The sequence below is a fragment of the Bos javanicus genome, chromosome 17 (genome assembly GCF_032452875.1).
Source record: "Bos javanicus breed banteng chromosome 17, ARS-OSU_banteng_1.0, whole genome shotgun sequence".
NCBI lineage: Eukaryota > Metazoa > Chordata > Mammalia > Artiodactyla > Bovidae > Bos > Bos javanicus.
In genome coordinates this window covers 52,377,770-52,391,679 of record NC_083884.1, presented here as the reverse complement: position 1 = coordinate 52,391,679, position 13,910 = coordinate 52,377,770, and the positions used below count along the sequence as shown (strand labels likewise).

The 13,910-nt window shown below is 49.0% G+C and overlaps 1 protein-coding gene across 1 annotated transcript in view; it reads left to right on the top strand.

Moving 5' to 3' along the window:
- The window catches only part of DNAH10 (dynein axonemal heavy chain 10), a 156,977-nt gene extending 143,275 nt beyond the window's left edge, over positions 1-13,702 (top strand). Inside the window, exons 68-79 of the mRNA XM_061384586.1 lie at positions 31-185; positions 3,132-3,315; positions 4,112-4,312; positions 5,364-5,573; positions 5,707-5,802; positions 6,868-7,039; positions 8,371-8,502; positions 8,677-8,888; positions 8,981-9,148; positions 10,801-10,981; positions 12,469-12,614; positions 13,300-13,702. Of these exons, the coding sequence (XP_061240570.1) occupies positions 31-185; positions 3,132-3,315; positions 4,112-4,312; positions 5,364-5,573; positions 5,707-5,802; positions 6,868-7,039; positions 8,371-8,502; positions 8,677-8,888; positions 8,981-9,148; positions 10,801-10,981; positions 12,469-12,614; positions 13,300-13,446 (2,004 nt within the window). The 3' untranslated portion in view covers positions 13,447-13,702. The remainder of the gene's footprint in view (positions 1-30; positions 186-3,131; positions 3,316-4,111; positions 4,313-5,363; positions 5,574-5,706; positions 5,803-6,867; positions 7,040-8,370; positions 8,503-8,676; positions 8,889-8,980; positions 9,149-10,800; positions 10,982-12,468; positions 12,615-13,299) is intronic.
- The last annotated feature ends 208 nt before the right edge of the window (positions 13,703-13,910 follow it).

The following is a 13,910-nucleotide window of genomic DNA, read 5'->3' as shown; positions in this document are numbered from 1 at the left end:
GCCACCATGCATATTCTTTGCTTTCCCCAGTGGTATGACCTGGATTCCCTGGAGCAGTTTCCATTCCCTCTGGGTTACGATGTCAACATCACCCCTTTCCAGAAGTTGCTTATTTTGCGCTGTTTCCGTGTGGACTGGGTGTATCGGGCCGTGACTGACTACGTGACTATAACAATGGGAGAGAAGTAAGTGAGCTTGTGTCTGCTTGGTCCTTTCTGTGGGTTGGTATACCTAATGTTACCTCCTCCTGGGCTCACGGATGGCAGGCATGGCCAGCTCTGGAGAGCACAATTTGGTAGCCACTCAGGAATAGTGCCATTCAAGAGAAATACAATGTGAACCACTTTTGTAAGTGGAAGTCTTCTGGTGACCACATTCACAAAGGAACAGGTGAAATTAATTTTAGTAACAGTTATCATAAGCACATAACTATAGTACATTACTATATAACAATGTTATATATAAATAATAAGTATTAATAGTAAATAATTGTATGGACAGGGGAGCCTGGCGAGCTACAGTCCATGGGATCCCAAAGAGTCGGACATGACTTAGCTACTCAGCAACAACAATTAATAGTAAATAAGTGAATTTAATTATTAAATGATACAAATGGACTTATTTACAAAACAGAAACAGACTCACAGACATAGAGCCAACTTATGATTACCAAAGGGAAAAGGTGGGGAGGGGGAGAGATAAACTAGGAATCTGAGATTAACATATATACCCTCAGTTCAGTTCAATTCAGTCGCTCAGTCTTGTCCAACTCTTTGCGACCCCATGAACTGCAGCACACCAGGCCTCCCTGTCCATCGCCAACTCCCAGAGTTCACCCAGACTCACATCCATTGAGTCAGTGATGCCATCCAGCCATCTCATTCTCTGTTGTCCCCTTCTCCTCCTGCCCCCAATCCCTCCCAGCATCAGAGTCTTTTCCAATGAGTCAACTCTTCGCTTCAGGTGGCCAAAGTACTGGAGTTTCAGCTTTAGCATCATTCCTTCCAAAGAAATCCCAGGGCTGATCTCCTTCAGAATGGACTAGTTGGATCTCCTTGCAGTCCAAGGGACTCTCAAGAGTCTTCTCCAACACCACAGTTCAAAAGCATGAATTCTTCGGTGCTCAGCTTTCTTCACAGTTCAACTTTCACATCCATACATGACCACTGGAAAAACCATAGCCTTGACTAGACGGACCTTTGTTGGCAAAGTAATGTCTCTGCTTTTGAATATGCTATCTAGGTTGGTCATAACTTTCCTTCCAAGGAGTAAGTGTCTTTTAATTTCATGGCTGCGGTCACCATCTGCAGTGATTTTGGAGCCCCCAAAAATAAAGGCTGACACTCTTTCCACTGTTTCCCCATCTATTTCCCATGAACTGATGGGACCGGATGCCATGATCTTTGTTTTCTGAATGTTGAGCTTTAAGCCAACTTTTGCACTCTCCACTTTCACTTTCATCAAGAGACTTTTGAGTTCCTCTTCACTTTCTGCCATAAGGGTGGTATCATCTGCATATCTGAGGTGATTGATATTTCTCCCGGCAGTCTTGATTCCAGCTTGTGTTTCTTCCAGCCCAGCGTTTCTCATGATGTACTCTGCGTATAAGTTAAATAAGCAGGGTGACAATATACAGCCTTGACGTACTCCTTTTCCTATTTGGAACCAGTCTGTTGTTCCATGTCCAGTTCTAACTGTTGCTTCCTGACCTGCATACAGATTTCTCAAGAGGCAGGTCAGGTGGTCTGGTATTCCCATCTCTTTCAGAATTTTCCACAGTTTATTGTGATCCACACAGTCAAAGGCTTTGGCATAGTCAATAAAGCAGAAATAGATGTTTTTCTGGAACTCTCTTGCTTTTTCCATGATCCAGCGGATGTTGGCAATTTGATCTCTGGTTCCTCTGCCTTTTCTAAAACCAGCTTGAACGTCACGAAGTTCATGGTTCACTTATTGCTGAAGCATGGCTTGGAGAATTTTGAGCATTACATTACTAGCATGTGAGATAAGTGCAATTAATTATAAGAGTATAATATCTAATATATTAATATATAATATAAATAATATATATTTTAATAATACATAGTTGTATTTAACTCAAATATTGAAATCTTAACATGTCATTAGTGGAGATATTTTGAATTTTTTTGGTATCAAGGCTTTAAACTCATACAGCACAATACACCACATCTCAGTTTGAACTAGCCACACTTCAAGGCCTCAATAGCCACACATGCCTGATGGTTACCACATTGGAAGCTCTGGAATCAAGCGCAAAGCTGGATGGGTAACTTAGGGTATGTGTGTACTCAGTCACTTCAATTATGTCTGATTCTTTGTGACCTTATGGACTGTAGCCCGCCAGGCTCCTCTGTCCATGGGATTTCCCAGGCAAGAATACTGGAGTGGGTTGCCATGCCTTCCTTCAAGGCATCTTCCTGACCCAGGGACTGAACCCGAGTCTCTTAAATCACCTGCATTGCCAGGAGGGTTCTTTACCACTGGCGCCACCTGGGAAACCTGTGACAAACTCAAATCTGCCTCTGTGGCTGGCAGGTGATGGAAATGAGTGAACAAGACTGCACAGGGACAGGGGCAAACTGGAGCGGTCAAGTCCTGGCCAGGAGCCCCTTAACCTCTGCTGACTGATGCCAGGTGGTGGTGGGGACCCAGATCTCTGACTCTTCAAAGCAAACTAGAAATTTGGATTTCTACACAAAATCTCCCAATCTTTATGTGCTGGCAACTAATTTTTTAAAAATCTTGATATATTGGCCATTCAGGACATGCCTGTGAAGCTGCTGGTGTGGGACTTCTGGGTTCAGTGCCCAGGGCACATCCACCTGGAAGGCTGGCCTGTCACGAGGCACCCAGCTCAGAGCAGGTCTCCTGAACCCAGCCCGGATGTATCGGGCTATGCAGAGAGGTCCCTGTGATCCAGGAGCTGATCATTCAGTGAGTGAGATGTGTGTGAACACTGGATACCTAACAAGGAAGGCTGAGCAAAGAACGACACCAGAGGAGTAGTCAGACATTCTGGATGCTGGCAGGCAAAGTGCTGGCCACACTGGCCGGTCCCTGCCCAGAGCTATCTTCCCAGGAGCGTTTTCCAGTTGTGTTTCTTTCCCTAGGTACGTGCAGCCCCCGATGATCAGCTTTGAAGCCATCTTTGAGCAGAGCACCCCCAACTCGCCCATCGTGTTCATCCTGAGCCCTGGCTCGGACCCTGCCAGTGACCTTATGAAACTAGCCGAACGCAGTGGTTTTGGAGGGAACCGCCTCAAATTCCTTGCCATGGGTCAAGGTCAAGAAAAGGTAGATTGTTGTTGGAAGCAACAAGCCCTAAACGTGCTTGAGGTGCCTGGAATGAATTCGCGAATGCCTGGCTTTAAGCCAAGAGTGCCACCCACACACCAGCACCACGCCTTTCTGGTCTAAGGAGCAGGAATCAAATGTCACAGCGATGATGACGATGTGAACAGTAGTTAGTTCTAGAGCTGACCTTCAGAAATCGCCTGGGCTTACACTCGTATGTTGGAAACAGTATGTTCTGCTATTTCCAAAGCACTTTCTTTTAAAAAATAATTAATTAATTAGGCTGTGCTGGGTCTTGGTTGCAGCATACAGGATCTTTAGTTGTGGTATGTGGGATCTAGTTCCCTGACCAGGGCTCAGATCTGGGCCTCCTATATTGGGAGCTTGGAGTCTTAGCCACTGGATCACCAGGAAGTCCCTCCAAATCTGGTCATCATCACATCTGGTGATCATCTCCCTCAGCCCTTGCAGCAGCCCTATTTTGGATCATGCTGTCACTGGTGGCTGCCGGTGGCCAGGCCACCCTGTCAGGGGGCAGGTGCCACTGTGTCTGAGGTTGGAGCTCTGGGTGCCGAGGGAGGCCAGTGAGTGCAGCCCAGTGAACCCGGGTGACCCTGGAGGAATGCTCAAGGGTTGTATCTTCAGAGGCTCCCTCTGCAGCTCTGGGACCACCGGCTCCTTTGTATCTTCTGCTGCAGTGGCCAGCAGGTTATAGGGGCTTGGAGAGTGTCTGGGAGAGCACGGGGTGGTGCAGCCTTGGGACACCAACACTTCCCTTCTGTCTCCGTCAGAGCAGGTGGCCCTGCAGCTGCTGGAGACGGCGGTGGCTCGTGGGCAGTGGCTGATGCTGCAGAACTGCCATCTCTTGGTCAAGTGGCTGAAGGATCTGGAGAAGTCCCTGGAGAGGATCACCAAGCCCCACCCTGATTTCCGCCTGTGGCTCACCACAGACCCCACCAAGGGCTTCCCCATTGGGATCCTGCAGAAGTCCTTGAAGGTCTGGCTGTAGGATAAACAGACGCACCCATGGCTCAGTTCCTCAGTTCGCCTCCCAGTTTTGCTACCTGTGTGTGTGTGTGTGTGTGTGTGGAGTGTGTAGTGTGTAGGAGAGAGCTGGGACCCCTTGCACCCCTCTTCCCCAATTCCATCTCTCTCTTCAGAGATAAGCACTGTCCAGAATAAGGTGATGATCACTGGGTGACAGTGATGATTCCCAGGCCTGTCTTTATCCCTTCTGCATGTCCCCAAAGCATGTGTGGGTTAGTTTTCACAGACTTCACATTTATTAAACCTCCTATTTTATCTCTCATGATTGGCCCACCCACAGCCCACAGAACTTGAGTGCTTGTTTCAAGGGGTTTACAGGCCCTGTTTAACTTAGTCTCCAGGGACATTCTGGGGAAAGGTTTTGTCATCTCTCTCTGCCTCTGGGACAGGTAGAGGAAAAATGTACCTCCTTCTGTTTTACATTTGAGGATCCCATGAATCAGAAGGAGGTTTAAAGAGCCCTCCTGGGGTCATTTGATGAGTTAGGGCAGAGCTGGAACAACATCTAGGTTGGGGTGTGTGTGTGTGTGTGTGTGTGTGTGTGTGTGTGTGTGTGTGTCTGGGCTGGGTCTTCGCTGTTGTGTACGGGCTTCTCTTGTGGAGTGCGTGCTCAGTCCCTTCAATCGTGTCTGACTCTTTGCAACCCCATGGACTGTAGCCCGCCAGGCTCCTCTGTCCGTGGGATTCTCCAGGCAAGAATACTGGAGTGGGTTACCATTTCCGCATGGGGTTAATTGACCCGTGGCATGTGGGATCTTAGTTCCCCAACCAGGGATCAAACCCTTGTCCCCTGAATTGGAAGGTGGATTCTTAACCACTGGGCACCAGGAAAGTCCCCAATATCTAGGTTTTTTTTTTTTTTAACTAATTCGCCTGGGTCCTTGACTTTCACTGTTAGGGAAACAGGGAAGATACCCCGTTAGGATGGAGAGAAGGCCATTCTTCAGAGCCCGGCTCCTGGGTCTGGGGTCTCCATCCCCATCTGTCTCCCCTCCTGACAGGTTGTCACTGAGCCACCCAATGGGCTGAAACTCAACATGAGAGCCACGTACTTCAAGATTTCTCCTGAAATGCTGGACCAATGCCCACACCCTGCTTTCAAGTCCCTGGTCTACGTGCTGGCATTCTTCCACGCAGTGGTGCAGGAGAGGAGAAAGTTCGGGAAGATCGGCTGGAACGTGTACTATGATTTCAACGAGTCTGACTTCCAGGTGAAGATGCGGCTGCTGCCTCCGCCCGGGGACACTCCTCTCTCAGTGGTTCCTGCCCGTGTTTTCAGAAAATGGTCAGAGCCTGGCTGGCTGTGGGTTTGTGGATACCCAGGCATGTTCCTCCTCTTTTAAGGTCTGCATGGAAATTCTGAACACATACTTGACAAAAGCCTTCCAGCAGCATGACCCTCGGATCCCATGGGGTAGCCTCAAGTACCTCATCGGAGAGGTAGGAGCATCCTGGGGACCCTCTGCACCTCTCCACTTCCCCCACCCCCACTGGGGCGGGCTGGGCTATGGCCTGGCACCCCTGGTCCATGGCCTCTGAGCCCTCTGGGACTCCCTTCTTTGAAAAAAAAAAAAGATATTTATTTTTGGCTGTGCTGAGTCTTGTTGCTGCTTGGGCTTTCTCTAGTTGCGGAGAGTGGGGGTACTCTTCAGTGCAGTGCATGGGCTTCTCATTGAGGTGGCTTCTCCTGCTGTGGAGCACAGGCTCTAGGTACACGGTTTTCAGTAGTTATGGCTCCTGGGCTCTAGAGCACAAGCTCAATAGTTGTGGCACACGGGACTTAGTTGTTCCATAGCATGTGGGATCTTCCCAGACCAGGGATTGAACCTGTGTCTCCCGCTTTGGCAGGCGGATCCTTTATCACTGAGCCACCGGGAAAGCCCTGGGACTCTTCTCTTGCTCCTGCTGCCCATCAGTCAAAGGCCCCTGAGTCCCTATGATATACCTCCATTCATCACTCCATTATTACTCATTCTAAGTGAGCAGGCTTCACCTGGGGGCCCTGGACTTATTGTCCTGGGGACTCATGTTCCCCACCTAGGATGCTTCAGGCACATCACTGGAGCCCAGCTCCTGTTCAGCTGGCCTGGAGGTCCACTCTGGAGGCCACGACCTTATACAGTGTTTGTGGAAAAGCTTCCCCGGTAGCCTGCATGTGGCTCAAACAGAGACCTCACCATTCCAGAGACAAAAGGGGCTGCTGGCTTCCTGCGTTGTTTTGTTGCTTATTTGCTGTGTTTTGGGGAGTTTGGCCAATTGCACACTGGCTCCCAGCATTTCACAAGAACGGCTGTCACCTTGGGCTCTGCGAGTCTGCACACTAGCCCTCTGGTATATGACGGCCCAAAGGCACTGTGGGTAAGTACGGTTGGAGCTGTACGGTGGCCAGACAGCAGGAGTCTCACTGAGGGTGCATCTGGCCTTGACCTTGGGCTATGTGCTGGGACCTTAGGGTTCACCCTGGAGGTCTGGGTTCCCACCGGCTCTCACTCTTTTTACCGTCAGGTTATGTACGGAGGACGGGCCATCGACAGCTTTGACCGGCGTATCCTAACCATCTACATGGACGAGTACCTGGGAGACTTCCTCTTCGATACTTTCCAGCCATTCCACTTCTTCCGGAACAAGGAAGTGGACTACAAGATCCCCCCGGGGGATGTCAAGGAAAAATTTGTTGGTGAGATTTCTCAGTCATTAGAAAGTATGCTAAATATTTTATCCTAAGGGAGCCCATGCATTTCAGATGTTCTGATTTCTGCGGTTGGCTTGATGGTTCTTCTGACCCCTCCGCTGTTGGGGTTCCTTGTCAGGTCGGGGGTGTTTTCTTCTGCTTTTTAGAGGGAGCGCAGCAGGCCCTTCCTAGCCTAAGACCTGATGGAGTTAGTTCAGACTTCCTGTCCTGGAATGATGGTACATATATCAGATTCTCCACTGAAGGGCAGAGTGCCCCTGGGAAACTCACAGAGCCATTTTCTTTTCTTTTTAATTTTTTTTTAATTTAATTTTATATTTGAAAACAAAGCAGTTTATTATACTCAAATACATACATATTTGTATATATCCCCTAGATATATACTGATAAGGGAAGGAGATCAAAGATATATATACGTGTGTGTTAGTCGCTCAGTACTGTCCATTCTTTGCGACCCCGTGGACTGTAGCCTGCCAGGCTCCTCTGTCCATGGAATTCTCCAGGCAAGAATACTGGAGGGGGTTGCCATTCCCTTTTCCAGGGGATCTTCCCGACTCAGGGATTGAACCTGGGTCTCCTGAACTGCGGGCAGATTCTTTACCATCTGAGCCACCAGGAAAGCTTAGACTTTATATAAACTTTTGAAGAATACATCTGAATAACCCAGTTTATTATAATTCATATATTTATTGTTAGAATATATCTAATGATCCTAAATGTTCTTTTTAATATAGTTTATATTTTTTTGTTTAAGAAATTTTATTCATCTATTTGGCTGCATCAGGTCTTAGTCACGGAATGTGGGATCTTCATTGTTTCATGAAAGATCTTTTGTTGGGGTGCATGGGCTCAGTAGTTGAGGCACATGGGCTTAGTTGCTCCATAGCAACAGGGGATGTGAGTTCCCTGACCAGGGATTGAACCTGCATCCCCTGCATTGGAAGGCAGATTCTTAACTACTGGATCACCAGGGAAGTCCCCTCACTGGGCCATTTTCATAAAAGCTGTGCATAGAGGGAGTTCCCTGGTGGTCCAGTGGTGAGGACTCTGGGCTTTCACTGCTGTGGGCCTGGGTGTGATCCTTGATTGGAGAATTAGGATCCTGCAAGGCATGGCAAAAAAAAAAAAAAAATAGATGCACCCAGAGCTGGCTTGGATGTGGTAGTGTTGAATTCTTATTTTAAAAGCATGTACCCCTTTAAGAAGTGGAAAGTAATATAACGTGTCTGGGGAGGTTAAGGCTGTGGGTCTTCAGAAATTGGGGGCTGGGGGGTCGACATGGAGGTGTAACCACTGCATGTTCTCTCCATTTACAGAAGCCATTGAGGCCCTTCCGCTGGCCAACACGCCTGAAGTGTTTGGTCTTCACCCCAATGCTGAGATTGGATATTACACTCAGGCGGCTCGAGACATGTGGGCTCACCTGTTGGAGCTGCAGCCCCAGACAGGTAAAGTCCCCTGCAGACAACTGTGCTCCTGGGGGACCAAGGGTGTTGGTCCAAAGTGTGCTGCTTTGGTTTCTGGTAGTTTCCACATTGCTGGCGCCTTTCATCGAAGGCGCTGGATACCCTGGTCCCATGCTCAGGTGCCTTGCTGTCTCTAAAAACGTGTCCTGGTTTCAGGGGAATCCAGCGCTGGCATCAGCAGAGATGATTACATTGGCCAGGTGGCCAAGGACATAGAAAACAAGATGCCCAAAATCTTTGACTTGGACCTGGTCAGGAAGCACCTTGGGCAGAGCATCTCCCCCACCTCAGTGGTCCTCCTGCAGGAGCTGGAACGCTTCAACAAGCTCGTCATACGGATGACCAGGTCCCTGGCTGAACTTCAGAGGGTAAGCCCCAGTACTCAAGTGCAGATTCATGCCCAGGTGGAGTGCCTGGTCTTCCCCTAGTCTTGCCTGATTGCTCTTGATTCTGTCAACAGGCCTTGGCCGGAGAAGTTGGGATGAGCAGTGAATTAGATGACGTAGCCAGGTCTCTTTTTCTTGGGCAAATCCCTAACATCTGGAGAAAGCTTGCCCCTGACACCTTAAAGTCCCTTGGAAACTGGATGCTCTACTTCCTGCGGAGGTTCAACCAGTACACGACATGGGTGAGTGAGGGCAGTGGTCTGCTTGCTGCTTCAAGGCTTGGCTGGGACTCCCTCAAACCACCTCCCGACTTCTCCCATCCCTGGTAGTACCTCTGTCCGGAGCTGATTAGGTGCTCTGGAAATGGTCCGTGACTCTGCAGGCATATCTGTATTTTTTTCCCCCCCATTTCTTTCTTTCTTTTAAAGACTCTGAAGCATACTATGCACGACTTGTTCACCTAAGAGTCTGTCTTGGCAATTGTTCCATCTAAGTATTACACTGAGATCTCTCTAGGCAATTCCAGCTCACAGATATCCTGTATCCTTTCCCCAGTGGACATTTAGGTGGTTACCATTGGAGTTTTTTTTTAAGTCAACTTTAAAAATTTGGCTGCACTGGGTCTTAGTTGCAGCATGTGGGATCTAGTTCCCTGACCAGCGATGGAACCTGGGCCCCTTTGTTGGGAGTGTAGTCTTAGCCTCTGGGCCACCAGGGAAGTCCCTGTCTTTTTTTATCTGTTTGTTTTTGGTTTTGCTAGTACAAACAACATTCTGTTGCATGTGACTTTGGAGACTCATATGAGTATATTCCTTGTGTACAATGCAAGGATTGGATCCGGGTGTGTGCGTTTTAAATTCTGACAGCTCTTGTCAGTTTCCTAGAGAACTTGACACCACAGTGTACAAGAATGATCATTTCCTTGCCTCTCTGCCACATGGTGTGTTCTCAATATTTTGGACCTTTTTCTTCTTCATATGTAAAAAATAATATCCAAGATTTTGGATGTGTATTCCTTTAATTATGGTGAGGCCGAATGTCTTTGACCTGTTTACAGACCTCGCGTGTTTTTCTGTGACTTGACTTTTTGTATTTGGATTTCATTCTTACCAAGTTTTCCACCTTTTAAAATTGATTTTTAGGAGCTCTTTGACTTCCCTGGTGGCTCAGATAGTAAAGCGTCTGCCTACAATGCAGGAGACCTGGGTTCAATCCTTGGATCGGGAAGATCTCCTGGAGAAGGAAATGGCAACCCACTCCAGTATCTTGCCTGGAAAATCCCATGGATGGAGGAGTCTGGTAGGCTACAGTCCATGGGGTCGCAAAGAGTCAGACACGACTGAGCCACTTCACTTTCCTTTCCCTTTTTGTACATCAAGGGGATTTACCCTTTTTCTCTGCTGGAGTTGCAGATACCTCCCCAGCTTGCCTCAAGCTTGTTGATTTTGTGTATTTTTTTTCATAGGAGAGTTTTGCATTTTAATGTAGTCAAATAGACCAGTCTTTTCTTTCATGGCTTCTGAGTTTTGTATTCCCCACTCCATGATTCTGAAAACATTCGCTGGAGATCTCATTTGGTACTTTTGTGGTTTATTTATTTATTCATTTTTGTTTTGTTTTTGGCTGTGCCACAGCATATAGGATCCTAGTTCCCTGACCAGGGATTGAACCCTCAACCCCTGCAGTAAGAATGCAAAGTCTCAGTGTGGTTTATTGTTTATATTTAAGTCTTTGCTCCACCTGGAGTTTGGCCATCCAGCTTGTTCTTCCCAATGGGCCAACAGCTACCCCAACACCATCTTTCTCCCTCTAAGGTGAACTGCCTCTCTCGTCAGCCATGACCCTGGCATTTGATGGCAGCCCCAGGCTCCCACCTGACCGCCTCCCTTTCCAGGTCACCGAGAGCGAGCCCACTGTGATGTGGCTCTCGGGGCTGCACATCCCAGAATCCTACCTCACGGCCCTGGTGCAGGCCACCTGCCGGAGGAACGGCTGGCCACTGGACCGCTCCACTCTGTTCACCCAGGTGACCAAGTTCCAGGACGCAGACGAAGTGAATGAGCGGGCAGGACAAGGTATGGCCAGCTCCCTGTAGACTCACAGTCTCTCCTGTAAGGTCTCCCTTCTGGAGCTGAAGGCGTGAGCAGAGCATGGGCCCGGATGGGCCAGGAAGTGTTTGAAGGTCAGACTGCTGCAAACACTGGCTGTGTCTGTGCACTGTCCGCGTGGGTCCTGGCATCTCTGAGGGTGTGTCTGGATGCTTCTTGTCCGGTTTTTCCTTTGAGATGCGGGCTGATGTCAGGGGAGAGCTGAGCCACATTCGCCCTGCTCGTCTATGGGAAATGGGCTCCTAGGGTTAGAGTGTGAGCTTTCAAAGAACTGGATCGCCAGGTGGCTTCCCAGAACCATGAGAACCCAGGGGCATGGAAGCCAGGGAGTGGGATAGGCGAGGTGCGGACCATTTAATTGTGCTGTAACTTCAAGTCCCTTAGACACTGGCTACAGTCTGCAAACTACAGCTGGAAACTGCTATTTCTTGGGGGAGTCATGTCTTAGAACAGTGGTCCCCAACCTCTGGGATCTATTTCTGATGATCTGAGGCAGAGCTGATGTAGAAATAAAGTGCACAAGACATGCAATGCACTTGAATCATCCTGAAACCATCACCCCAAACATCGCCTCTGACTCCCAGTCCGTGGAAAAATTGTCTTCCACGAAACTGGTCCCTAGTGCCGAAAAGGTTGGGGACTGCTGTCTTGGAGTGAAGTGCAAGCAAAAAGCCCTCTTGATCTATTGATAGCTCGGGGAGCAGGGATTTATAGTGAACATTCAGGAATGTTCCATCCCCATTGTAGAAGCCCCAGAGAGGTCTCAAAGGGACTGGCGGTGCTGGGGCCTCCACCCTCTCTGGGCCAAGTGGCCGCCCTATTCTCCGCTCCTGGGCAAGTATGCACTGTCCTCCTCCCTGAGACCGCTTCCTCTGCGAGGCTTCAGCTCCCTGCTTTCCTGTCACTTTGGCTCTGGGGGGACTCGGAATTGCTCTGGTGCCAGCTGACTCTGGGGGCCCCAGGCCACTAAGTCTGGGGTGCCAAATCGCTGGGGAGAGACACCCACCCCTCCTCCATGGCACGGTGGCCATAGGGAGGGTCATGGGGTCTCCGGGGCATCGGATCTGGGCTGTTCCTCTACAAAGGGAAAGTGGGCCAGTTAGAAGTGGTGGCCATGTCTTTTGGGAACAGGCATGGGCTGTGTCTGGGGAAGAATAGGTTAGTTACCTTTTTGTTTACTGATATGCACATCCCCTAAGAGCCATACAGCAGAATTATATGTCCCCCTGCCTGAGTCCAGGGTTTCTGCATGGCTCAGTGGTAAAGAATCCACCTGCCAATGCAGGAGACACGAGTTCTATCCCTGGGTTGGAGGAGGAAATGGCAACCCACTCCAGTATTCTTGCCTGGGAAATCCCATGGACAGAGGAGCCTGAGGGGTTGCAAAAGAGGCAGACACGACTGAGGGACTAAGCAACAATGCCTAAGCCTGGCTGTCTTCCTTGTGCCTCTAGGATGCTTTGTCTCAGGACTGTATCTAGAAGGCGCTGACTGGGACATAGAAAAAGGATGTCTTATCAAGAGCAAACCCAAGGTGCTGGTGGTTGACCTGCCCATCCTGAAGATCATCCCCACTGAAGCCCATCGCCTCAAGCTGCAGGTGAAATGCTGATGCCCACCCCAGTTCTCCTCTTCTGGTCTCCTCTGACTAGAGTTAGACACCAGGCGGTTTCCAGCAGTCTTGCCTTTTAGCACAGGAGCCCTTCACCTTTCAGGGCTGGGGGAAGCCCAGGAAATGCACTCCTGCGCATGAGTGTGTGCAGAGCCTTCCTCAGGGGGGCACGGGTTCAAGCTCGGATGCGGTGGTCCAGGCCTGCTTCAGGAGTGACTTCTCCCTTCTTGTGAAATTCTGTGGGCACTGCTTGGGTCTGGAGTTACATTCGCTGTGGACAGCAGGTGCCTCCTGCCCTGCCGCCTACCCGCTTTTCATGGGTGTTTGCAGAGCCTGGGCGTGCCTCATGGGCTTGGTGGGGAGCCTTCTGGTTCCTTAGCTCTTTGATGAGCCTTCGCCCTCCCACCCACCCTCTGGGACTAGCGCTGCCTTCTGCAGGCTCAGCTGGTCAAGAATCCTCCTGCAATATGGGACACCTGGGTTTGATCCCTGGGTTGAGACAATCCCCTGGAGAAGGGAATGCCTACCCACTCCAGTATTCTGGCCTGGAAAATTCTATGGACTGTATGTATAGTCCACGTATATAGTCCATGGGGTCATAAAGAGTCAGACACAACCTCGCAGCTTTCAATTTCACTTTCGATTCTGCCCTCACACCCTTTTTCCTGTGCAGAACACCTTCCGGACGCCTGTCTACACCACCTCCACCAGAAGGAATGCCATGGGGGTCGGCTTGGTTTTTGAAGCCGATCTCTTTACCACGAAGCACATTTCTCACTGGGTCCTGCAAGGGGTGTGCCTCACCCTGAATTCTGATTAACCCTCTGGCTAAAGAAACAGCAATGGATTCTAAGTCTGTGGTCAGTGGTGGATATGCTGGAGTTAGGGAAGACTAGATCGTCTGCTGTCACTTCTTGGGACTGCTGGAGGAAGGAGGGGGATTGACACTGCTTTTTCCTTTCATTTGAAATCCATTTTCATCTTTTTCCATATAAGTTAACCTGAATGGTTTTTTCAAAAAAAATTTTTTAAGGAGTCTATGTATTCAAAAAGTAAAATAAAAAAGAGCCTTTTAAGATGTGTCAAATTTTCTTTCCCTTTTCAGACAGAAATCTCTTTCCCTTCTCAACAAAATTGGCTGGCATGTCAATGGCACAAGTGAGAATTCTAATGTAAATTTGTCAAAGGTGGTTTTTTTTTGGTTTTTAGTATTTTCTTAAGTCATTTATTTGGCTGTGCCAGGTCTTAGTTGCAGTATGCAGGATCTTTAGTTTCAGTATGTGG